General features: G+C 43.4%; 1 protein-coding gene across 5 annotated transcripts in view; it reads right to left on the bottom strand.

The window, feature by feature from the left end:
* Positions 1-8566: 8566 nt before the first annotated feature.
* INPP5K (inositol polyphosphate-5-phosphatase K) overlaps positions 8567-26691 on the bottom strand; it is a 501130-nt gene continuing 483005 nt past the window's right edge. For all 5 annotated transcript variants that reach the window (XM_085649054.1, XM_085649055.1, XM_085649052.1 and 2 more), the window contains one exon: positions 8567-22402. In XM_085649054.1, the coding sequence (XP_085505180.1) occupies positions 22304-22402 (99 nt within the window). In that variant the 3' untranslated portion in view covers positions 8567-22303. The remainder of the gene's footprint in view (positions 22403-26691) is intronic.

Here is a 26691-nt window from a genome sequence, read left to right on the forward strand (position 1 = left end):
ATAGGTCTCGCATTTGCAAGAGTTTAAGCTATTAGTATTGTAAATGACAATGCCTTTTATTTGTTTTAAAATCCGAAACATAAATAAAAGGCTTTGTCATTTACAATGCCAATAGCTCAAACTTGCGTGAATGCGAGACCTATTGCATTGCAAATGCTTGTTATTTTTATCCTGAGAGACCCTGCAGCATACACTATGTGCTCATACCCCTTGCTACTCCCCGCTTGCCTTGGGCTCCCCCCCCCACATCTCCGTTGCACTCCCCGTTTCACTTTGCTTTTTCAGAGGGCACGTTAGCAGGTGCTACAGAGAGACTAACTTTTCTTTTTTGCAGTCCTGTGCTTTTTTTATTTTACCGTTTTGATGTGGCACTCGCCCATATTGGAATGCTCAAAATAGCCACTTGTATATTGTAAAAACATGCACCCATTTCATCAGTCATGTTGAAACAGTAACATAAAAAAAATATATATTCTTAGCATCCCAAGATGGCTGTCGTGTGCAAGCAGGTGTTGTGGCGCACTGGCGGATATTTTGGCCGTTTTAACCTTTTTGACAGGATTGTAAAATAAAAATGAAATGTGTGAGAGTGCAAAAAGCATCATAGTAGCACTTTGCAGCAGTCAGGCACTCCAAAAAAGTTAAAATAAGATTACATAAAATAAAAATCATTAATAAAGAAAATATGCCTGCAATCTTCTGATAAAAGGCGAGACTTACTGGCTTTGAAAATGCTTGTTTAAAGAGGTGTCTACATTTTCCGATGTTTTACTAATGTTTCTGGCCCGAAGTGTAATTTGCTACTATGTTTCCAAATCATTATTGGGAAAGACCCCTTCACAACTCCTATCAATCAAACAACATTTGTAGAGCGCACTACATACCCGTGAGGGTCTCAAGGCGCTGGGGGGGGGCCGCTACTGATCGAACAACCAGGTCTTGAGTAGCCTCCTGAAGGTCAGCAGGTCTTGGGTCTGTCGTAGGTTCAGTGGGAGGTTGTTCCAGGTCTTGGCGGCGAGGTGGGAGAAGGACCTCCCGCCGGTGGTTGTACTTCGGATGCGCGGGACGGTGGCGAGTGTGAGGTCTGCGGAGCGGAGCTGGTGGTTAGGGGTGTAGAAGGAAAGTCGTTTGTTGGGGTAGGCTGGGCTGGTCTTGTGGAGTGCCTTGTGTGCGTGGGTGAGGAGCTTGAAGGTGATCCTCTTGTTGACGGGCAGCCAGTGCAGGTTTCTCAGGTGGGGGGTGTTGTGGCCGTGGCGTGGTACGTGAAGGATCAGTCGTGCCGAGGCGTTTTGGATGCGTTGCAGTCGTTTAATGAGCTTGGTCGGGGCTCCCGCGTAGAGGACATTTCCGTAGTAGAGTCTGCTGCTGACGAGGGCGTGGGTGACTGTTCTTCTTGTATCTGTCGGGATCCACCTGTAGATCTTGCGGAGCATGCGGAGGGTGTTGAAGCATGAGGAGGAGATGGCGTTGACTTGCTTGGTCATGGAGAGCGTTGAGTCGAGGATGATTCCCAGGTTGCGTGCGTGGTCGGTGGGTGTCGGGGCTGTCCCCAGTGCCGTCGGCCACCAGGAGCCGTCCCAGGCCGAAGGGTTATAAGGGCTGAAGGGCTATAAAAGAAGTTAACTCCTTCCAGGAGTTTGAAAACATTACTAGCCCAGGACACTTCTATTAATATCGCTCACATATCCACCTCAAACATTTAATGCCAAATTATTTGATTGGAGATTGTGGTGGTTTCCCCTCCTCCCCGGAACATCTCGACCACCCCAACATGGCAGACAATGAGGTCCAGACAGGAAGCGGGATAGGTGGTCCAGACGGCCAAACCGGAAACTCTATGCCAGCAGCAGCAGACCCTGGGGGCGGGGCCGGAAGGCCATCTTTAAAATGGAGACAGGAACCAAGGAGAAGGCAGTGCGAGGAAAGACCAAGGACGTGGACCAGGAAGACGGCGAGAGCAATCCCTGTATTCAGTTTGGCGAGACAGTGGAGACGTCACCACACAGGAACGCGACCCGACGTGAGGAGGAAGACAGTGAAGTTGTCCGCTCCAGGAGCAACGCCCTCGATTCCGGTACTCCTACAAGGGAAACGGAGGCAGTGACTCCCCTCCCCGCGACCCAGGAAGGCCATGGGTTCAGGCAAGTTCTGGTGTCGGTTTTAATTTGGGGTTGGTGGGTGGGAATATGGGTACCGCACTGTGAAGCACCTTAACCCTACCCACACTTAGGCACCTTACGGATAGGAATGGGTGAAGGTAGCACTCTTCCCTTATGTGCACAGCTAGGAGGGAGGCCTGACTTTTTTGTTTTTGTTTTTCCTTTCCAAGACGGCTAGAACCAGAAGCAGCCCAACAAGGACCGACATAGGATCCCGCCTGCCCACGTGACTTTTGTTTAAGTATACCTCCAAGCCCCGACCTCCCCTGGAACAATATAAAAGAGACACCCAGTGAGTACTGGGTTGGAACTGAGTCAAGGACTAACTAAATAAAAGTACCCCGTTACCCTCATACCTGAAGGTAGTCCCGTGAGTTATTGGAGTGGGAGGGATGAGCTCCTGGCGTGGTCTACTGCTAACAGAGATCTACTATCACTAAAACACAGGATTCTTTTTTTGGGAGGGAGAGGTTGGGCAGGGGCCAATGGCCTACGTGGTCCTCGGTCAAACACTAAAGTGTGCTTATTGGTGCGAAAGAAAACGTTTGTGCATATGGTTTGTATACCGTAGATCAATTTACCGGTTTCGAATAGCTACAAGTGTGTTTACATCAGCCACTCCCTTTGCTCCATACGTAAAGGTTCAATTGCATTAGGTCCTTCTTCCTTCTACGAGTAATTGGTTGCAGCTTCTCTTTTCGCTATACATTACAGAAGTTTCGCTGTGTAAGATGCTCTATTCTTTATACACAAAATTTGGTTAAATTAGATGCCGTTTTTCTTTACACTTAGGTTTGGTGGTGTTAGTCATTTTCAGGTCGAGACTACCACACAATGAAAAGGTTGCAAACAGGGCCGGACTGACCACAGCGGATGTTTCCCCGGTGGGCCGCCAGAGTGGGGGCCGGTTTTGGGACCCTGGGGGGCCGTTTTTGTTACCGGTGGCCAGCAATATCGCCCCCCTGTAACAAAATTGGCCAAAACCGGCACTAAATAAAAGCTTGGCCGCAGCTGCCAGGGCCGGTTTCGCTTCCCAGTCTGGCCCTGGTTGCAAAAGAGCAACTGTGGGCTTACAGAGGCTTAGAGCCTGAACATTGCTTACCATTGTTTGGGCTTACTGTCATTCTACTTTCCTCGGCCATCTACTGTTTGCTCCTTGCCTGGAATATACCCTCTTTACTATCCTCTTGACCGACTAACTTCTGTCCTTTCACTGTTTTGTTTTGGGGAACTATTTTTTTACTCTTTGGATTGTTTTCAAGCTCGCTCCCTCTTGTGTTTCATCCTGCACCCAACTATAGCCATCCCTGTGTTCTGTTGTCTCCCTTGCATGCTTCCCCCTGCCTGTGTTGCTCTCTCCATTGTACCCCACTAACTCTCCCCTGCTTTTCCACCAACCCTCCCCCTTCACCCGCTCCTCTGCGTTCCCCTCACCTCCACCATTCTTATTTTTAAATACATTTTTTAAATATATTTTAATTTGGAGGGTCAGGCAGCAAATTGCTGCCAGCACTAGCAATTTCTTTTATAAACTGATCTAAGTGGCACACTCCATCTTCTAGCAGTAAATTTTTAAAAAAAAGGGGCCTACCTCATTCTGTAGCACATGTATGCATAATGAAGCGCTGTTAGAAAGGCATGAATGCCAACAGCAGTTGCTTTATAGCACTTTTTAGGATCCACCTTGAGACAGCATGTGCAAGCGCATGCATCTCACATGCGAGATGCTATTGTTTACAAAAAAGGCTTGAAGCCCGTCCGTTGCTTACCATTTGTTGGCTCCAGCGTCCCACTTCTTTGCAGCCTCCTTAAATGGCCAAGCATCACTTCGGACACTTTCTGTGCAGCAGGGACCGAGCACAGATTGATTCAAGTTAATCAGTGGCTGTTCACTGCTCCCGTCATAATGGAGTACTATATCACCCCCCGCCCACGCTCCCTGCCTGATGCTCTCTCCATAGCACTTTTTTTTATTGTTGCTTGTCCTGTCCCCCAATCACCCTCCTCCCGCTACTGCTTGCTCGCACCTGCACCCCCATGGCTGATTGCCCGTCCCTCTCTCACCATCCTGTGGTGTTGCTTGCTCTCTCCTCGCTTTTTTCATTTGTTTCACCAGCTGCACTACAATAGTGTCCCTTTAACCTGTTGGAATCTCTGATACTACAATTTAGCCAGGGGCATCTGTGGCCCTCTACTTTGCTCGCGCTGTGATTGAGGATTGTTTTCATTTGTTTAGCTCCCTGCATTGCAATAGTGCTGCTTTTCCCGGTAGACATCGTCAATATTATATTTTAGCCACAGGCATTTAGCAGTCATGCAGTGATCAGTATTGCAGGTTAAAGCCATATGTATTTAGGAAGGGGGGTCGTTATTTCATTGGCTGTTTAACTGGATAGATAACTTTAGTTCCTCAAGACAGTGAGAGAGAAAATGCAAAAATAATCAATTGCCTCTTTCTTGAGGCACTTCATTCTCCCAGCACCCCCAATATGGAATGCCTGTCAGCTCTGCTGATAAATAAATGCATCCATTTGCATAGATTTTACATTAACACAAACATTTGTTTGTCATCGGATATGTATAAAAACCCAAGCATTTGCAATGTAATAGGTCTCGCTTTTACACGAGTTTGAGCTTTTGACAATGCAAATAACAATGCCTTTTATTTTTGTTGACATTTTTGAAACATGAATAAAAGGCATTGTCATTTACAATGCCAATAGCTTAAACTCGCGGAAATGCAAGACCTATTGCATTGTAAATGCTTGTTGCTGATTAGTGTGGCTATTTTTACGTAAGTGCGAAAGTGGGTTTCTAATCTCCCATCTAGCACAGAAATCTGCTTATCCCATTAATCTGCCCCCCTGTCTGCACATCTAACTGCTGATGCTTTCTTCTTTCGTTTTCTGCTGACACGAATTTCGGCAGAGGTGGGCTTAGGCCAGCACCTCATATTAATAACTGCGTCATGTAGATATATTTGTGACATTTTTGCTTTACTGCCGTGTTACATACCTTCGGTGTGGTCTATATGTCTAAGGGAATCATCTTTCTTGTTTTCCTCGTCAATAATGGCCGGAAATAACGAAATATTAAGGATTTTGGTTGGGTTATTATACGATTGAATCGGCTAGTGGAATCTAGGTTTTATTCCCAAAACCAGGCGATGAGCAACTTGACCTGGGATGGTCTTGTACCATTTTCCAAATTTCTTTTGGCAGAAGACTGGAGGTAAAATCATACCCCCTACTCCACGTGAGAAAAATCTGCAAGAAACCTGGGAACGGTACAAAGGTGCCCATGCTAAGTAAAGGCGGCAGTCGCTCGCTTTTACTTACCAGGAGGGAAACAGGAAAATATGGTGAAAGATTGCTGCGAGGCCAATCAGCAACGAGAAACAAATTGCGCCCGGGCATTGTAACGTATTTGGCTGTACAACGGCCAGGAAAAAATGCTTGGCTGCTGAGAGCACGTCAGCCGCCCTTTGTGCGCCTTTCCCACCCACATCAGACGACAGGAAGAAAACAATGTACCTTCCGCTCATGCATTGGTAAATAACGCAACAAAAAAACACCGGCTTTCACAAATTCGCGTTGATGCGATCGCTGACAGAAAAACATTGCTTTCGTACGCACGGACACGAAGCAACTATGAATCTTTCATGCAAAATGAATATTTAAGCAGGGACCAGCAGTCGAGTGGAATCTGAAATGAAGAAAAAGACGTATCACAGGCAGGGCGGCCCTCGACTGTCGCGAATCTAAGTCCTGTTGGTTCAAGGCGCGCGCTCTGCCAAAGCCCCTGATTAGGCTCGGACAGGCGGGAGGAAAGCCTTTCAACAGCTCAAAACAGCCGCCATGTCAGACCCCCGCTGATCTCGCCTCCTGTCATTGCGAAACAAGTTTTCATGCTCGCTTTTTAAAAAGAGATAAATTGAATGGCTATCTAAGCAGCTAATTAACATTGAGGGTCTTGAAACGGACTATGCAAACATTGTGAAAATAATTCTTTTACATGATACTTTCAAAGGCAAAACATAAGACAATCGCACACAAGATGAAACAAAAATAGATGGCTTACAAACTCTGTTAAAACAAGTGCGGTCCGGGATCTCTTGTCTTTATGGGGCCATGTGTTTCTAAAACATGGCCCCATAAATATAAGAAAATGCTTTGCGACAGACGCAAAGCAGGCCACCGAGTTCAGCTCGGAGGCCAAAGGGCGGCCACCAAAAACCCTAATTTCCAATGGCAGGCCACCGTTTACCATAAACGGTGACGTCAGCCAATGGAAATAAGGGGCGGGGCTTAAAGCCCTCTTTTAAGGTACTCATCAACAATAAATCTCGCCGAGGGAGCTAGGCATGTGCGCAGCAACGCTAGGCGAGACCTAAAAACTAGTTTACATAATAATTCAAAAGGCTCGTGGTACACAGTCTCACCGACTAACCTGGGCATGGCACATGCAGTTTTGTTTGAGAGGTGATCAGACCTTTAGACAAATCACATATATATTGTCCATTTCTTTTTTTTAGAACACAGGCAATTTGTTTCTGACAAACATGCCCAGACAATTTTGTGTTTATCATCGCTGCTTGCCTGTACCCTCACCACCCTCCCCCGTCCTTGCTTGCCCACCCTGTCACGCCCCCAAAAAAACGCTATGATGACTTGGCTCTAGTAGACAACATCTCCTGTTAATTTGCCCCCATTAATTAACCTTTTAACAACGTTGATACGTAGATCAGAAATATCTGCACAATTTTTTTTTTTGACAATCATGTTTAGGCTACTATCAAATAAGTTCCAGTGCCCAAAGTAGCAGAACACAAATTGCGAGTGACCTTTGGACTCTCTCTTCATAGGCAAGCTGGGGCTTCTCTCTCAGCAGTAAAACAACATTCTTCATGTGTAAATGTTTGTTTCAGAAGCAGAAACAAGCATTGGCAGAGCTAATAAATCTCGCCCATGCGAGAGCTATTAGCGTCAGTGTCTTTTAGCCATGTTGTACAGCAGCGAGGCTCTATGAAGTTAAAAAAAAACCTTTATGTCATTTTATAGCACTGCTGTACAAAATGGCTAAAAGACATTGACAAAGCCAATAGCACTTGCATATGTGAGACTTATTGGCTTTGCCTATGCTTGTCACTTTTTGCCAATACTAAACAGCACCAGTCAAAACCATTGCTTTTGACCAATGCTGTTTAGCATTGCCAAAATCACTAAGAAAGCCAGTAGGTTCCCAAGGCAATACCTACTGGTTTTGCTAATGTTTGTTTTCTCTATACACAGAGATTTGGTTTTGCCAGGTGCTCTGCTCACTGTACAAACGAACTAAGTTGCATTTTTTCATCTGTTTACCATATTTATATAAAAATGTATCACCCGGAGAAATTAAGTGAGTTGCATAGAATCACAGAATGTTGTGTGGCGCCGCCGAGACTCGAAGTGTGATCTCGAGCTCTCAAGACAGCAGCTCTGCCCGCTGCACCACATCCTCCCCACTCCTGTGTTATCTGTCAGGGAGCTTTCCCTGCTCCCTTCTTCTCGACGATGATGGATGAAAACAGCTCTTTAATTACATCGGGGAAAACCGATGCATTACCATTGCTTGTTTTCAGCGGCACCTCTGTTGTCTACTTTTTTCTATAGACAAAGAGTTGGATACATTTAAGCTTCTGTCAAACATAAAGATTAGGATGATTTAGCTGTTCCCTCCAAATGTACAGTTTTAATTGAAGAAATCTTTGTTTCCTTCATACATACTGTGCATTGTTCACAAGGCCCTCTATGGTGCCAGACCTGCCTACTTCAGCAAATTCATTAGAAGGCACGTCTCACAACGCAATCTTAGGTCGTCGACTGCTTCTCTGCTGGTCATCCCTAGGGTGAAGACTGTACAATGGAGTGGCAGAAGCTTTTTTCATCTGGCCTCTAAACTCTGGAACTCTCTGCCTTTTACATTGAGAAGCCAAACTAACAGACAGAAAAGTGCTAAAAACATGGCTGTTTGCACCCAAGTCTTAATCTTTGCTTGCTCCCTCTGCTCAAGTTTTATGACAGCCCTAGCGCTAAGACGGCTCGGCATACATGCGCTTTATAAAACCTTCATTTCATTTCATTTTCATTATATATAGGTTTACCTCCATCAGCCTCATGGTTCTTTAAATACACAATTTTGTCTAGGTAAGCCCATCTTTTCTCTGTAGGTTTGATGTCATCATGCCTGCTTTCATCTAGAAAAACAGTTTTTCTCTAGACACAAGTTTAGTTTTATGAATCTCTATTTGATCTATTAAATCAGGACAAGTTTGATTGTATTAGCTGCCCCTTCTCTGTTCCCCATGGATTGTATGCTAGAACAACCATGTCTGCTTTTACAAATAACAGAAACAACAATAGCCTATACACATTTTTCTAAATGCAGTTTAATACGTCATCCAAAATACATCAATGTTTGCAGAAAACGTGATCAATTAAGACTTTCGGTATGAATTTTGCCCATCTCATGATGTGGCCCATTGACTTTAGAGCGCAATGTAAACATTAAGGCCACGGTACAGTGCTTCACCTTCAAAGGTCTATGCTTCATACTGAAGAACTCTCTTTATTGAAATGTTCTCTGGATAACAGCAGTATCCTGGGAATGGCATCTCCAGCTGTACACGAAACGTTCATACTGTGCGTATAGTAGTCATGTGTGGACGATAACGTGTTCAAGGCCTCTCCTAGGGCTATTTTATCCCGTCATTCGCCTTCAAGAGGGCACGGCAGCAGTCACTGTCCTTTGGAACATGCACTTTAAGGCTGCAACATGTGTCAGCTATATCTATACAGTTTATTTCTATATCTATAGATAAAAAGTAGGATAATAGTGCAGATACTGCTACAAATAATACATCTATGTTACACATATCCATAAAGTCAGTTCAGCAAAAACTATTTTAAAATACAAAATGTAAAACAAAAATTAATATATCACTTAATTTGAGGGAATCTTACACCATAAATAATCAATATTTTTTACAACAGAAATCTTAAGGCAAGACATTATATTCAAACAAAAGCTGTGCTGCGTGTGATGTGAAAGAGTAGAGTGGTTCACCTACTTGTCCTACCCACAAGGACACACTGTGTGCTGTTGAAGAATTACACATTGGTATCAAACACAAACTGTGCTGCCTAAAGTGTATACATGGGCGTGAGAGTCATCGGCTAGCAGGGATACAGAATGGGCTACTTTATGGGTAAACACACTCTTCCCTGTACCCTTAGTGAGTGCTGTCTCAGTGGAATGTACATACTGGTTTTCACCACAATGGCTTGACCTCAGGGATACACAATGGCTTCTCTTCCCACTGTCATACAGGGTGTATGTTATTTTAGAGGAATACATATATTACTTTCTCTCAGCCACAGTGTGTCTGGCTTAAGGGGTATATCCCAGCCGCCCAAAATCAAGCAACCCTACGTGTTGCCTTAAGAGAGCGCATTAGCTCACCACAACATTGTGTGTGAGGAGACATAGTGAATCAAGGGAACAAGCTGGCACCTCTACCTCGAGTTTTATATGGAAAGCTTCAGGAAACACACTGCTCTTACTCATACAGTGAGGGTGGTCATAGGGGTACAAATTGCCTCCCCTGGCTCGCTCCCATTGTGTGTAGTACCTCACTTGTACATAATGGACACTCACGCCGATTCACATGAAAGAGAATGATTCATGATGAACATGGAATGTTGTTTTATGTGTAATCCTAGTTCTCCTCCAGGGGAATCTCCTCTGAAATCATAAGCACTGAATAGTGCCTCCCACATGTTGGGATCTGGGACCACTTTTTCCAAAGTGACATTTTCTGTGGTATCTTCACTTTACTTCAGATCGGGCAGGAAGTTCATGTGTCACAAAATTATAATTTAGCAGCCCAAAGAACAGGCTATATTGCTAATTCCATGAATCTACTTGAAGATGGAAGAAAATACATAAAAAGGTCACTAAATGAAAGAAAAGTGACATTTTAAAACATCCTTCACAAAGCCTTTTTGGCTTCTTGAAAAGGGAATGATAGAGGACAATGTGGATTTATAAGCTGAGGCAATGTAAGAAAGACAACACAACACAAAACCTTAGGTTGCAGTTGCCTCATTTTTTTTTGACGCAGGAATGTATACACCAAACTTCATCATACATTGGGAAGGAGGGAGGGTTGCTTATGATTTCAATGGATATTCCCCTGAAGGAGAAATAGGATTACAGGTAAGAAGCCATTCCTTCTCCTTCAGGTGATCTCCATTGACAATCCTAAGCACTGAATAGAATAGTTAGCTCATCCCCCTAAACCACATGGGAAGAGATAAATGGTGTTAAAAAACCTAAGCAAATAGATTTCTCAAAAAGGCTTGGCCTCCTAGGGCATCTTCTCTGGAGTCCGAATCAAGAAAATAGTGTCTTCTAAAAGTGTAAAAAAGATCTTCAAGTTGCTGCTTCGCAGATCTTGGGAGATTGGAATATTTCTTAAAAATGCAGCAGTGGTTTTACTTCTGATTGAATGAGCTTTTGACTTTCTGGCTAAAGGTCTGTTAACTTTCTAGTAGGACAGGAGTGCGCAAGAGACTATCCTCTAAAATAAGGATTTGTTGGATGTGTAATAGACCATAGTTCACAAAGAAATGTTTAAGTGGCCCCTTTGTTGTCTAGATATACAGGTCTGATTGAATTAGCCCTGCTGTTTTCTGCATACACAGCGCTATTGAGTGAGCTAATCTTTTTTCTATAAACAAAAAGGTGAATGCATTTAAGCCTCTATCATACATAAAGATTAGTATGCATTAGCTGTTCTCTCCAAATGTACAGGTTTAATGGAAGAATTGTTGTAAACCATAGTTCACAAACAATTGTTTGGACTTGCTCAAGCCCTTAGTTTTGACCAGATGAAACTTTAAACACTCTTCTCACATCAAGAGTGTGGCAGGACCTCTCTACTGTAAAATAGAGATTCTGAAAAATGTAGGTACAGCAATCACTTGATTGACAAGAATGTCTGACACCACTTTAAAGAGGAACTTGGGATGAGTTTTTATCACTACGCTATTACTGTGAAAAACTGCAAGGTCTGTGAGAACAAAGAGACTAAATCTCACTAACCCTGCATGCAGAGATTACAGAGACTAGGACAAAAGCTTTCCGTGTTATGTGTTCTATAGAAAATGTATATATAGGCTCAAAAGGAGGTCCCAAGAGATTTCCAATGACAGTCAACTCCGTAGGAGGTAAAGGTCAATGGATGGGAACATAAACTTCCTTAATGCGTTCAATAAAAACATTAACTACAGGATTAAAAAAAAGGACATTTGTGAAGGACGTTTTCTGCAGTCTGTGATAGCTTCAAGGTGGGCTTTACTAGAGAAAAACTGCAGCTTTGCTTTGGCCAAATGAAGAGGATATGGAAGCACCACCTCTTCTTGGCAGGTGATAGGATCAAATCTGCCCTGAGCACAAAAGATGGAGAATCTATTCCATTTAAAGGCAATAGATGCCCTTGTAGGTGGTCTTTTGGCTTCTGTCAACACGTCCATGCACTCCTGAGGGAGAATTAAATGGCCATATTGTAGGAGTTCAGGAGCCAAGCATCCAAGTTCAAGGATTGATGGTTGAGGTGCAGTATCTGGTCTATGAACTTGTATATAAGATTGAGTCTGCACGGTTGTCTCCTGTGAGTCTGTTCTGAAAGGTGGAGAAGATCTGTGAACTACCATTGGCATGACCACTCTGGAAAATAAATCTGCCTGACCAGTTGCTCCCTGGGGCATTGTCAATGTGCCTGGTTGGTAAAACCTCATGGCGAAGTCTCTGCATATCTTGTTTTCTCTGTTTTGAGAGAACACCATTGGCAAAAGATATCTTGCAAAACGGTGTTGTCTAATACCCATTCATGGTTCTCTTGAATGATTCTGCTGAGCTTCCGCTTCCACATTCAGGACGCCTGACAGGTGGACAGCTATAATCCTGGGATTCCTGGACATTCGTCATTTTCAGATTGTATGAGCTTCCAGGAACTGCATCTCCTCCCTCCCTGCTTGTTCAGATAATGAATGGTCGTTATATTGTCTTTTTGGACAAGGGGGAAGTTTGTCTTGAAGGACATTAGTAAAGCGCCCAGAGCTTGATGTACCTCTCTCAACTCTAGGAGGTTGATGTGGTGTGTCTGTTCCTTCGGAGACCATAAGCCTTGAATCTAAAGGTGACTCATGTGAGCACCCCAACCTGATAGGGAGGCATCCATTACTATTTTCTGCATTGGGATTTCTTGTGAAAACTAATTTCTTGTAACAGATTCTCTGGAAGACACCACCAGCTTAGTGATTGCTCTACAAACATTGTTAGGATCAGTATGTCATCCTATTTTCCTGAAAGCAGGTTCCAATGATCATCCAAATATTGTTGCAGAGGTCTCATGTTCATGCGTACATTTGGTACCAGGAAGATGCACAATGCCATTGATCCTAGGAGAGACAATATTTGCCCCGCTGTTGGATGAAGTCATCTTTTGAAGGATAGATAAATGTCTCTATTCTGAAGGAAAGATTTGTGTTTACCGTATCCAAAACTGCTTCCAGATAATGAAGGGGTTGTACTGGGATGGAAATTCATTTTTTTGATTTATATGCAGTTTCCATCAGTTGAGGTTGATGACAGCTATCTGTTAATGTTGGCATGCTTGCTGATACACTGAAGCTTTGATTAGCCAAATGGCTAGATAGAGTAGATGAATACCTTCAGCCTCCTGAGATGTGCTGCCATGCATTTTGAAAAGTTCTTGGGTACAGATTTGCAACCAAAAGGAAAGACTTTGTATTGGTAATGGCCGATTCGCACTAGAAACTTCAGGAATTTGCAATGTTTTTTGGCTATTGGTATGTGGAAATAGGCATCTTGAAGATCTATAGAGCATAACAAATTTCTATGATGGCAGAGGGGGTACATCTAATGCAATGCTGACCTATTGAACTTTTCTTTGCAAATCCACTTGCTTGCTTTTTTCATATCTAGAATGGGTTGGAACTCATTCTTTGGTCCTTTCTTCTTCATGCGAAAGTAATGGGAATAAAATCCCATTCTTCTCTGAGCAAGTGGGACCTTTTCCGCAGCATGTTTTTGCAAGAGGATAAAAACGTCTTGCTGAAGTTGCTCCTGATGAAAAAGGGATGACTTCTTTGGTAGAATGCTGGTGGAGAATACTTGAATATAAGACAATATCGCTTTTTGCACAGTATTCAGAACCCATTTTTCGTTGGTTATGGTTTTCCACTCTTCAAGCTAAGATGTAATGCTTCCCCCACCAGAAGGGGTAACGAAAGAGGGGGGAAATGGGAAATCATTGTTTGACGCCGGTGGCCGGTTTAATGGCTGAGGCAGACTGGCCACAATGGCTTGGGGTGTGTTACCTTAGGGATACAAACTGGCTTCTCTTCTCATGGTCACTGGTGTATGCTGCCTCCCTGCCCACCGAAATCACTGTGCACTACATCAGAGGAACAAATGAGCTTCACTAGGGCACAGTGATGTGGTGTATGTTTTTAAAGATTTACATACACCTCTAAAACACTTCCCCTCTGCCACCGTGTGTCTGGCCTAAGGAGTGTGTTATGCCTCAGGTTTAAGTCCTGTGAGTCCGAGACAAGAGGAAAAATTTAAAGCCAAACCATGAATGTATCCATGGGTTACAAGAAGGATATATCTGCTGCAGCACTGAAGACTTGTTAGGAAACCATCATTCCTTCATTTATGACCTCTTTGAAGTCTTCATGTCTGTCCTTTGGCAGGTCGTAGAACTATTGTTGTGAGTCCCAGAGCAACCTGTCGTACTTCTCTAGGAGTAAAGAAGGTCTCGCTGTTTTCATAGTGGTGGTGATTGATGTGCCACATACTTTCCTTCTTACTGAATCCAGTATTTTCTGCTCACCAAGTCAAGAGAAACAGTAGAGGTTGGAGTCGTGGCATGAAGCTTGAAAGCGCAGCTGAGGCTATCACTGAGTCAGGTGCAGGATACGATAAGAGGAACAAAGGTCCTGGTTAGGTGGTCTGTATTTCTTCTGGAGACGAGAAGGAGCCACCTTGACAGAAGTCGGAGTCAAGAAAAGATCCTTGGTCAGTTCAATGAGGTCTGGGATCAGACGAAGTAATGGTCTTGAGATGGACACTTGGCGCAGTGTCTCAAAAATTCCAGATGTTGAGGCTGTAGTTGACGGAAGAGGGATATTCAGCTTATTGGCATCTCTTACAAGGACCTCTTGGATAGTACTGTTGTCATCCACAGGAGATATCCTTGCTGGAGGAAAGTCTGCTAGAGTAAGTGAGTAATGTCCAGTGGATGGGGTCGTGTGAAAGGTCCTAAATCAGGATTTGCCATCCCGTTTATGTCTTAATCAAGACCATTTGGGAAAAATGGAATGGTATTGGGGACGGTGATACCTTGACTTTGACCTAGACCTACGGAGAGGTTAGGGATGTTGGAAATTAGACCTGGAAACTCTTGGTGGAGGTGTCACTGAGGCAGGTGCTTGCAGAGGCATGGCTAGAGGAATTTCTGCAGGAATTACCACCAAAGGTGGAGGGGGATGAGGAGACTATGCAGGTGGCTCAGGAGGTGCAGGTGGAGTTGCAATTAGTGAAGAATGAAAATCCGGGGTGATCACTGGACAAGTCAGTCCGGAAGTTGAGTAAGCCCTAAAGTACTCAGAGTCTGATTGGAAGGGAAGCCTGCACACTTTCATCGTCAAAAGCCACACTGTAGTCTTCATTGCCGCAGTGGAAGAGAGTCTCGACATTAATAGTCTCCTTCACTTCGATGTCGACCTAGCCCTCAACGGTGAGCAAGTGGGCGCTGTACCGCTTCGCGATGTCAATGCCTTTGACATCGAACTGGGATGCTGTTACTCACTGTGCCTTCTCTTTTTGAATCTCACCCTGCGGGAGTCCTCAAAGGGTGAGATAGGGGCACTGGTAGAGGGAGAAGCCCCTGGTCACCCCTCAAAAGTCTCTCTAGCCAGTCAGTGATTCTCATCTTTTTTGCCTTTATATGTGACCTAGTAGGAAAATATTCTCATACTCTCTCAGGCTGCACCTGGAGAGGGAGCTGCAGTGACAACACCTTCTGGGGTAATTAGATGCTGGCAAACAAAGGCTACAGATCTGGTGAGGGCCTGCTTTGGCCATTTTTCTGCCCCAATCTGCCCAGGCTAAAGGTATTAGTCTACCCCATCTAGACATTTGCTTAATCAAAGCTTCAATGTATCAAATAGAGATGGCATATTGTGACAGAAAGAAAAATATTTCCAGTCAGGAAATTACAGACAAATACTCTCCCCTAAAGGACATTAAGTGAGCCACTTTTAAAAATGCTCTGAAGTGATTTTAAGAGGGAACAAAAGCTTTAAAAAGGCCGAGCTCAGTGATCCAAGATCCTGTCACAAGAAAATGGAAATAAGAACTGACAACAACAGGAAATAATGGGACACTGGCAGTCGGGGTACCCTTAAAGGCGTAGTGTCCTACTGTCTCTTTTTTACATTGCTGCAGTGTATTAAGTCACATTGCCTCATCTTTCCCGGTCATTAATTTAATTTTAAAACAAAAAGGCTTTGTGAATAATGTTTTAAAATATAACTTTTATTTTATTTTGTAACCTTTTGAAGGTTTAATGTATTTTCCTCCATCTTTTAAAGCAAATTATGTAAATTAATAGTATTGGCAATATAGATTGTTTTTCAACTGCTAAATTTTAATTTTTTTTATCATATGAACTTCCTGACCCTTCCAAAGTAAGACGAAGATACTACACCAAATGTGACTTTGGAAAAAGTGCTCTGGGATCCCTGCATGTGGTTCGAAATATTTGGTGTTTATGATTATGAATGGAGATACACAGAAGGAGGAGTTAGCTTGTGAGATGGTACAGGGCTCTTATTGTAGCTTCAATTCTAACTAAACATGATTAGTGGGATGGGACAGCATCAAGATGTTTCTGTGTAGACGGTTTAATAACAAAACATAGCCGAAACTTACTTACTTTGTTGTAATTTGTAGCAGCAAAAATATTTTTTTAATGTTTACTAAAAGAACGATAATCACTATAATATGAATAAAAATAATCGTTATTTAGGGAACAACTGGTGAGTGAAAAAATGCAACAAACTGTGGGGTTAATGCAACAAATGAAAACACTAGTCATAAATAAATGTAAAAGATAAAAACAGAAGTGGTTATACTTAATGGAGATTTGCAGGATAAATTCATTCAATTCAGTATCATTTAGTATCAGGTTAGGATACCAAATGGCTATAGGATGAGTTAAATGTCACTGACAATTGTTTCAGCTCATGCAGGAAGGTCTTACCCAGGATATTAGGCAAACCATTTTACTTGTCTTTTAAAATGAGTTCATTAAAGATGTTCTATCTTTCAAAGCCAACACCCAATAGGTTCAAGAGAAAAAAGTAAATATAAAATATTTTCTGTTTCTTTCTTTGTAAACTAGGATTGCATATGCCACAGCAGTCGGCCAGCACTGAAGTATTTGACTCATGTTACTAATACTTAACCCTGTTCAGTTCAAATGGATTATAAGCACACAAGTAGACCAAAGATGGCCTCCCTTTTGTGTTGAGAGTTCTCATTGTATAACAATTGTTGCCTTTGGGGAAGATGTGCTAATAGAAGGTCTATCACTATAGATCCTATTCAGACTACAGAAAGGATTCACAATTTACTATGCATGTCACAGGAGTTCGTAAGTCACAGAAGACCATATCTTTAAAAGCCCCCTTGAGGCAAACATTAATTAGCCTCCTTATGAGACTTTATGGATGACTCATGTTGAATCACTCTAAATGCACGCTAATGTGTCATCCACCATGTGAAGACAGTCCATACAATTATCACCATTTCTACCCTTGCTTAGGCAGAGTAATGCCATGTATGGATAGAGACAAGAAACACAGCAATGGTTTTTCCATGCGTATATGAGGGACTGCATAGATTGTGTTTTGGTGTTCTATTTATTTCATAGATATAGACTTTCCCTTTCAAAATGCTTGGTATAGATGTGATCAGCCTGTCTCAGGGCTGACTCTGTATGCCTTCAAGTGGACCCTGGCTCATCTGAAGCAGCCAGCATGTTAGTTTATGCACTCATCAGGGTTGGACACAGTAACCGCTACTTTTTATTACAATAACAATGAGTGTCATCTCTACAGGGCACACAAACTGATAAGCTGATATAAAGAACACAATTAAGGCTTGATCAGATCATCTGAATCTTCAGCCTTTTGTAAAACTAAGGTAAGAAATTATCTGGGCTGCAAACAAAGAAGGAGACTGTTGCATAGCAAAAGGAACAATAGCAAAAATGAGTACTCTATTTTTCACCGTTTACAGGACAAGGTAGGAAACAGCAGTTTACATTGTCTGGCTGAAGCAAGGCAATTTGCAAAAGACCACACAATGCGCTTTCTATCAGGAATTGAGTTTAACAAATAAATGACAAGGTGGACTATTCAGAATACTTTAAATTGCACTCCACTGGATACTGACAGACAACATAGGGAAAAGAGTGTCGATGTTTTAGGCCCCACAAAAAAGTGACACACCCAATCATTCTGAAAAACCTGTAGCAGACTCAAGATATTTAGGAATTCTCAGATAGAGCATCCTTCTATTTTTAAGGCAGGAAGGACCCAGTGATGTTGGCGATAGTCAAAGTCCACTTAGTAAGGAACAGATGAATCTTGTGCGAAACATTCATGTGACAGTGTCGAGAGAGAGAGAGAGAAGTTCTTCACCTGTGAGCTGAGCCAGTGGCCCAGGACTGATTTACAAAGTTTTATTTTAATCTCTCTTTACTGAGGACATGTAAAAGCATATGTCTGGCAGTCAAAAGGTGAGGCCCTCAAAGACTGGCACTGCTACACACAGTCATAATGTAGTTAGTCAGTGTTGAGCTTCAGTCTGCTGCTACTTATTCAGTCCTGACTCCCCCACAATACATTTTTGGAACTTATGAGCCACACACTCTAAATTCTCCCAAAAGTTCAAGGGAATCTAGATATCACCTGCATGCACGTAAATGAAAAACAACCGGGCCGTGAAGGGCTTAGCCCGAAGCTTGCCACACACAGTGGAGAGGCTGCAGGACACCTTGAATGATAAACGGTCAAAGGTAAAGGGTTAGATACAAATAGTCATGAGGATTAGCAAGAAATAAAACCTGCCTGAGACAAAGCCTGCAACACCTCCTGGAGGTGACCTACCAACTTGTCATCATCTACTTGGTCAAAAACTACAAATAGGTCCAGAAGTTAGGGATGTAAAAGTCACACTTGGGTGCTAACCACAGATCATCATAGCAATTACAAATACAGATTCTGAGCCTCACTGCGTAAAAATACTGCCTATAATTCATCCAAACAAGGGAGGCTTTCATAAAATCATGAAACTGCATTAAAATCATAATAGTGCAAACCGCAGATGTGTGAAGAAAAACCGAACAAAGCGTTTCGGCAGGTTTCTTCAACAACGGAGTAACAATAACTTCATTCAAAGTCAATGGGGCAGTAACTGTTGCCAGTGAGCAATTTAAAAAAACGGAGCACAGGTATTGGGTCACTTGCCGGCACACAACCTTCAGAAACCTGACAAATCAGGATAAACAAGCAAGCAAGCAAAATCTTAAATAGCAAATAAGATTATGGATGGTAAATGCAAATTGACGCAAGTGGAAGAACCTGTATTCAACATGATTTGTTACAGGAATTTGAACACTTGTTCTTCAAAGATGTCTGAATTTGTTTGATAAGGTCTGGTGATGAACCGAGGTTTGAGGGGAAGGCAAGTGAGCTAGAAAAGAGTTGAAAAATGAAAAGATCCATTTCTGAAGATCAAAATCGATCACTCTTGCTCAGAATAAAACAAGTGTCTTGCTAGGTGGAACGTTTATCTGTGAGATCAGAATTGAACTATGTTGTAAGCACCACTAGCATTCAACTGCTAAGGCAGCTTTTTTGGGCCATAATATTACAGATTAACCAAGAAGAGCGTTATCCATGGAGAGGGCCGACTTTATACTTTAAAGGAGACACGATGTAAGTGTGCCATAAGTGCTAATAATAATAGCAATTTCACCCAAAAATACCGAAATGGCCTTTTCGGTGTCCGGAGGAAGATCTTTTGAGTTCTAAAAAACAGACAAAACAATTGTTGACAACATTTAATCTGACCTATATGCTTTTAACCATATATTTGGTGCCTTATGGGGCACAAAAGTAAGACTGTCTCTTAAACCACTACTAAACCATCTATCTGGAAACTGCTACGACTGTTCATTCCATAACATGTATTCATCACTTTTTTCTCTTGTTGCATTGATCACTGCACTTTTTTACATACCACCGATACCACTATATGTGAACTGATTACACTTATTTGTAGGCATTTGGACGGTTTCTGCTGCGACACACTATGATCAGATTTCCTGTCCATCCCATATTGTGTGCATAAACGTATTTTATGCTTAAGAGGTATTAGATTTCCTGTTTCACAGTGAACCCTCTACTTAGAAACATCCGCATTTGGTGACCTCTGATCCCCTGTTCTTGTCTACAACCAGTGCAAATGAAGTGGTCTTGAACTAATGCACTACATAATAATTGATTTGAGAACAAATTTGTGTTACACAATCTACCCATGTTTTCGAGCCTAGAGGCCCTTCTGTCCTGTTCTGTCAGCGGGCAAACATTGTGCATGCTTTCTCTTGCATACAAATTGACTTATTTGGCCTCAGACACATGGGCCCACAGAAGATATATTCCTTAACGAGGGCTGAAATGAGGACAAACGCCCAGAAATGTGTATGGGGAATTGTTTCTGTGATGTCAAGAGAACATAAAGTTAGTTAAGTGTCATTGCACTTAGGTGGATGTTTATGCATTATTAAATGAGCACCTGTTACATTTACACATTCAAAAAGGGTTTTGTGTGAGCATAATCTGTAATTCATAAAACAATTGCAGAACTACTCCAAGGAAACTGCAACTGTTAGAGCTTCCATACAGGCATCTATCTACATGACTACATGTATGACTTTTCACACAAATAATTTCAAAAACGAGCCTATAGCTTTTGTGCCCCATTGGCTTCACTATATGGAAATACACTGGGCACCCTGCCTCAGGTGAAATACCGCCCTGGGTCTGGCCTGTCTTCAGATTAACCCTGGGCGTAGTTCGCGAAGTAGCACTACGCGAAGCTACGCAAAGTGCACTGCGCACTACGCGAGCTACGCGTAGCACTTCGCGAACTGTTCGCACTGTGCAAGATGTCGTTTTCAATGATTGCACAGTGCGGACAAGCAACCGGCACTGTGCAATCATTGAAAACGGCATCTTTCACAGTGCGAGCTGTAGTTTTCTGCTGCTCGAGTAGATTTTTACTCGAGCGGCAGCTTTCTCAACGCAGACTGGTAGTTTCTCATCGCGAGCGGTCACGAGCATACGCGACCACTCGCAATGAGAAACCTGACCTCCTCGCATTGAGAATCTCGTCGGGAGGTTTATTTTCCATGCTCGCGATCGCCAACTTGATGTTGCTTATCGCGAACGAGGAAAAAGTCTCGCCGGGATGTCATTTTGCTTGCTCGCGGTCGCCAACTTGACGTTGAGGACCGCGAGCAAGCAAAAAATGACTGCTGCACTACGCAACACTACGCTACGCGTCTTTGCACTGTGCTACGTGCAATTTACGTAGTGCGAAGTAGCGCGAACTTCGCGAGCGTAGCGCTTTACCCAGGCTTACTTCAGATGGTCACTTCAGAGGCACACTACCTCCTGTAGTGCCTTTGTTGCCACAGCAGCCTATTCTGGTACTCCAGCCTTTCAGACAATATTACAGTTTCTGGGCTGGTTTTCAATCTTGTAGAGCATACAGCTTCATACGTAACTTCATACGTAACTAATATCCACACAAGCAAAACAAGGCAGTGATTGTCAGTGGGGGTCTGAGAGACGTTTTGAGAGCAAGTACCCCATCTGATGCTCTGTAGTTGTAATGCCCTCTAACCTCTGCGGATCAGGCAGGGCCCTCCGCGTCTCAGGGAAGAAGTGTCACAAGGGCGCCGATTCAGCATAAACTACTTGTGCTGTAAGACAGTGACCCACAGCACCTTCAGAGCATTTCCAATTAAAGAGGGGGGGGACAGGGACTGAGCTTAGAGCATTTAGTCTTACTCAATTAGACATTCTCCAACTGAATTGAGTCCTAAAGTGTGCAGGGCAATAATGCCCAAAGCCAAACACCCTTATCCGGGTTAGGGGAAGAGCGGCTTGGTTGTATTACACATTCCTATGAAGAATTAAGTTCTATGGTATGCAAAGCTTTTTCTGGGAGAGTTATGGGGATAGTCCATCCCATATTGTGTGCATAAACGTATTTTATGCTTAAGAGGTATTAGGACAACCCGTGCCCTATAGAGTGTATAACTCACCTCTGCGCCTAAGGAGGTAAATGGTGGGAATAGGGCCCAGGCGAAAGAGGCCAGCCCTATGCCCTAGAGTATGCACAAATCTCCTTTGAGCTGAAGAAAAGAGAAAAGCCTAGGCCTCCGTTGTGCATAAACCTTCTCTAGCCTGAAGATAAACAAAAGAAAAGCCCTTGCACAGTGGTGTGCATAAACGTCCTCTGAGCTTGAGAGAAGAGAACAGCCCTCGGTGGGCAGAGAACTGCTCTGAACTGGAGAAGTAAATAGACAGTGTATTCTCTCTGAGCCTGAGGGAGAGGAGGGTGAGGATAGGTCCTACAGTCTCGCATGCTCAGACCTCCCGTAGGCATCTTGCACTGGCTGGTACACTTCTCATTCAATGCAAGCTTCTCCTAAGCAAAGAGCCCTGCCAGGAATAAGACCTTTACCTGCACAAAGCACCTGCCTACGTACAGAGGACTGTCTGCATACAGAGTGCGTCTAGCACAAAAGACCTACCAGTCCTTTGTACTAACACCCTTTTTCCTTAAAATGGAAATATATATACAACCAGCAAATTAACAAGAGAAAAGTCAGTTCAACAAACTGAAGTCTACTGTAGGTCCCCATTATATCTTTAAATCTCTTCTGGCGACTCAGGACTCGAGGTGTGATCCTTTCCAGTGACATCATTCTGTGTACATTCCTTTCCCACTAGCGACTGGCCAGCTCGGATCTGGAGGAAAGCAAAGAGAGGTTCAATATTTCTGGAAAGTATCAAAGTGCACAGCCAGGGGGGTACATCACAGATCCAGGCAAGAGCAATGCTAAGCACAGAAAGTACTCTGTAGATCTAGGAAGGAAGGCTGCCTAGCCAACCCACAACTAGGATATCCCCAAGGCTAAGGGCACACACGATTTTTCAGTAGTCACAGTACAGGAAGTAAAAACTTGGATACTTGTTCTCACATCTTTTTAGCAAGGGAACACTCCCTACATGCATTGTACAAAGCTACACATCAGGCTTCCCCTTTCAGTTACTGCATTGACCTATTCATTTAGGGATTATTCCCCTTGCTGAATGACTAGTTAAGTGTACACAAACTCATAAAAATTTCATAATTTCATGTGTTAAAGTCCAACTGCAAATTAAACAAACACTATTAACAGTTCTAGTACACTGAATAAAGGTGGAAATATGTAATAATTCAGACAAAAACTCCTTTGACATATATTGTGAGATCCAAAGGGACAAGGAGCCGAAAAATATAATGCGCCGCTATGGCCTTACACAGTCAAACACTGCAACAAATATAAAGATGCTCTGTAGTTACATGTCCACAGCATGTCGGCAGTGTGCACTGGCACGCTTTGGTCAGAGGAAACAGTACCAGTTGCGGCTCCTCCGCTATGGCGGAGCAGCGTCGCCCCACTGCTTTTAAGCAGTGCCAAGTAGATACATAAAATGATAATACCTTAGAGTTATTATAATTTTATGCTTTGTGTGCTGCAGCTTTGCGGCGGGCGGGGCTGCTCTGCTCTCGGAGAAGGGGAGGAGTGGTTTGCCCATTTCTAATTGCGCAATGACTGTTTGGTCGGCCCTCTCGGTCTGCCCAAACTAGTCATGGGCACATGCCCCGTTCTCCATGCAGGCTGCATACAGCCTGCGTGGAGAACATGCCCACCAACCCCGGCCCCTGTCAGAGCGCCGTGTGACAGCGCTCAGACGAATCACAACCCTGCATTGCAGCACTGTGATTGGCTTAGGGGAGGGAGCCTGCATGCCTGTTTCCTGTTCCTGGATGCGAAGACAGGAGAACAGGATCAGAGACGCGGGACCCAGTCTCAAGGTAAGTAAATTTGTTTTATGGCAACCCCCCACACCCAGCTCCTCACCCGCGAGCCATGATGGCCGCCACTGCACAATACACAATACAAGAAAATAAAAACAATGTAATATGCACCAAAATCACAATCTATTAGTGTTTAGCTTGCTTGTAGTGCACTCCAGCTGTGTTAATGCAGGCCGACTGCAGGCTCCCATCAGGCTTTGCGAACTTCAGTGCCTAGAGCATCTGGATATTGCAGCAATACTTCAATATGTGTGTCTTCTAGTGGTGAAAAGGAGCCCTGAAAGAATGGAGCTTTTGGGATGCCATCAAGCAGAGGCTGGGGACGCCATGTTTCTGAGCTCACAGTGGAAGTGTGGCTTATCAGACCTGCGTTTGGTACAACTATTAGGAAAACAGGGGAAGGCAAAGAGTGCTGCACATCAATGGAGGTGAGATGTATGTGCATGAACAAATCGTTACTGACCTAGAAATCCTAGTTCTTCTGGAAGGTGAACTTGCATTATGCTCGTATGCACTGAACTGTCCGATCCACAAGTCGGATCCTACAGCACTTTTCAAAAACGAAATATAATATAATTTTGAAAATGCTATTTTGTAAATAAACAATATACGTTTGGCAGCCTATAAAAGGATATTTTGCCAGATTTCACCTATTGAGTTTAGAAAGAAGCCAATCCAAAAAGCAGAGAAAGATCACTAAATTCAACAAAGTGACAAGAAAGCTCTTTCACAAACCATTTTTAAAGAGTAATAAGAAATAAGTACAATGTGGCCTAATAGGCTGGAAAACTGACATTGCTCTTTTATGGAATAGCATATCAGTAGTGTTCAGCCATGCCCTATCAGTCACAGTTAAGTCAGTTTTCTTTTTACGAAGATCAAGGAGTTAAGGAAACTGCCCGCTCGGCAGGGCACTGCTTGAATGGAATTTTTTCAGACCATCCTAACCTTCTATGGCACACAACTGTACCACTTATTTGGTCAAATCACAGAGCAGTGCTGTTTAAAATCTACCTACCTCTTAAAAGGTCCACAGGGTCGTCTAGGAAAGCTTTTAGCTTCCGGCCATGGCATAAAATTAGGAAAGACGAACTTAGTAAGACACTAATAGGCTTGCAAAACTTCACCCCGGTAAACTATCACTCCTGGATGTACCATGCGGGACAACAATTAGCCCCCCCAAACACAAGGTACCCAACTAGGCGCTCTCAGCCTTGGTTTAATAAATCCCTAAAAGAGCAAAAACAGACATGTAGAAAACTAGAAAGGAAATGGAGACTAACCAACAATGATCAAACAAAATCAGAACATGAACGGGCTATGCAAATTTATAAACAGCTCATTCTTAAAGCCAAATCGGACTTCATCAAAGAAAATATTGACGCATCTAATGGTTGTCCAAAAAAATTGTTTGCTACGGTAAAAAAACTCTCCAAGCTCCCTGAAATTCAAAGCCAGGGAAATAACCAGCAATTTTCGAATAGGTTAGCAAACGCCTTTCAACTTAAAGTCAACCAAGTCTTTGACAGCTATACCCCCTCCCCCCCCCCAAGTCAAATCACCTGCACTCATAGATAAGAATTCTAGTGCAAACACATCCTACCAAAATAACATAGCCAGTCCTCCCACCACCATTCTATCTATTTTTTCACCAATTACCCTTGATCGCACTATTGAACTGATCTCTCTAGTAAAATCAGGATCCTCTTTTGATACCTGTCCCCCAAAAATTGTGCATCTAGTCCCAGAAACCGTGGGACCTGTCCTTTGGCCCATCTTTAACACCATGATCTCCTCAGGAGCCTTCCCTGCTGAATGGAAAAAAGCATCTATATTGCCTCTCCTGAAAAAGCCAAATTTGGACCCAGATGATCCTTCCTACTACAGACCGATCTCCAGGATACCGTTCCCAGCTAAAATCACAGAAAAATATCTAAATGAGGAATTGTCTGCCTTCCTCGTGGAAGGCGATATCCTAGATCACTCACAATTTGGCTTCCGGGCCCACCACAGTACGGAATTGGCCCTAATCACAGCCACGGAGGAACTTAGGCTAACCCTCAAAAAGGTGGAAGTGCTGCCCTGATACTTTTAGACCTGTCAGCAGCATTTGACACTGTCAATCATGACGTGCTGGTCGATCGTCTTGCCTCACTGTGAATAAGGGACAAAGCACTCCTACTACTCAAATCTTTCCTGTCAAACAGGACACAGTCCGTAGCACTTGACCCGTTTATTTCCCCAGACTTTACACTGCCCTGTGGAGTGCCTCATGGCTTGTCGTTGAGCCCAACCCTTTCAATTTTTACGTCACCCCATTGGCCAAATTGATAAAAATGTTTGAATTTACTCTGGTGTCATATGCAGACGACGCGCAAATCATAGTGTCTATTAATAGTTTGTCCGTAGACACTTCGTCTCAGTATAAAAACTATAAATCATATTGGGAATTGGATGCAGACAAATTGTCTCAAACTCAACACCTCAAAAACAGAGGTCATGCTTTTTGGCAATACACCTATTGTCTGGTCAGATAGCTGGTGGCCAAGTCATATGGCCCCTCCCCCTGTATCAGCTGATAGGGTCAAGAACTTGGGAGTTCTGTTTGATGCCAAGCTCTCCTTTGAGCCCCAGATTAACCATACAACAGCAACCTGCTTTTTCATCCTCAAAATTGTGCGGAAGATACTACCGCTCAGGAAAACAGTGGTCACAGCCTTGATTGGTTCCAGACTGGACTATTGCAACGCCCGTCTGACCAGTGCAAGCAAACGTAGTCCACAAAAATTGCAGACTACCCAAAATGCTGCAGCTAAAGTTCTGCTTGGGCTCTCTCGTTTTGCCTCAGCGTCCAAGGCTCTCGCAGAACTACACTGGCTGGCTATCGGCAAGCACATCCAGTTTAAGGCCTTGTGCATCACATTCAAGGCAATACACGGCAAAGGACCACAACAACTATCACAACTCCTTAAACCCTACATCCCAGGCAGATTACTGAAATCTGCTAATAGTGGCAATCCCGCCAACCCCAAGATCTTAAAAGCAAAATGGGGAGGCAAAAGCTTCTCCTATACCACCACTAAAATCTGGAACTCCTTGCCCACCTCCCTGAAAAACTAACACAACCTGCTACAGTTTAGGAAGCACTTAAAAACCTGGCTTTACCAGTAAC

Source organism: Triturus cristatus, chromosome 3_2, assembly GCF_964204655.1.
Source record: "Triturus cristatus chromosome 3_2, aTriCri1.1, whole genome shotgun sequence".
Taxonomy (NCBI): Eukaryota; Metazoa; Chordata; class Amphibia; order Caudata; family Salamandridae; genus Triturus; species Triturus cristatus.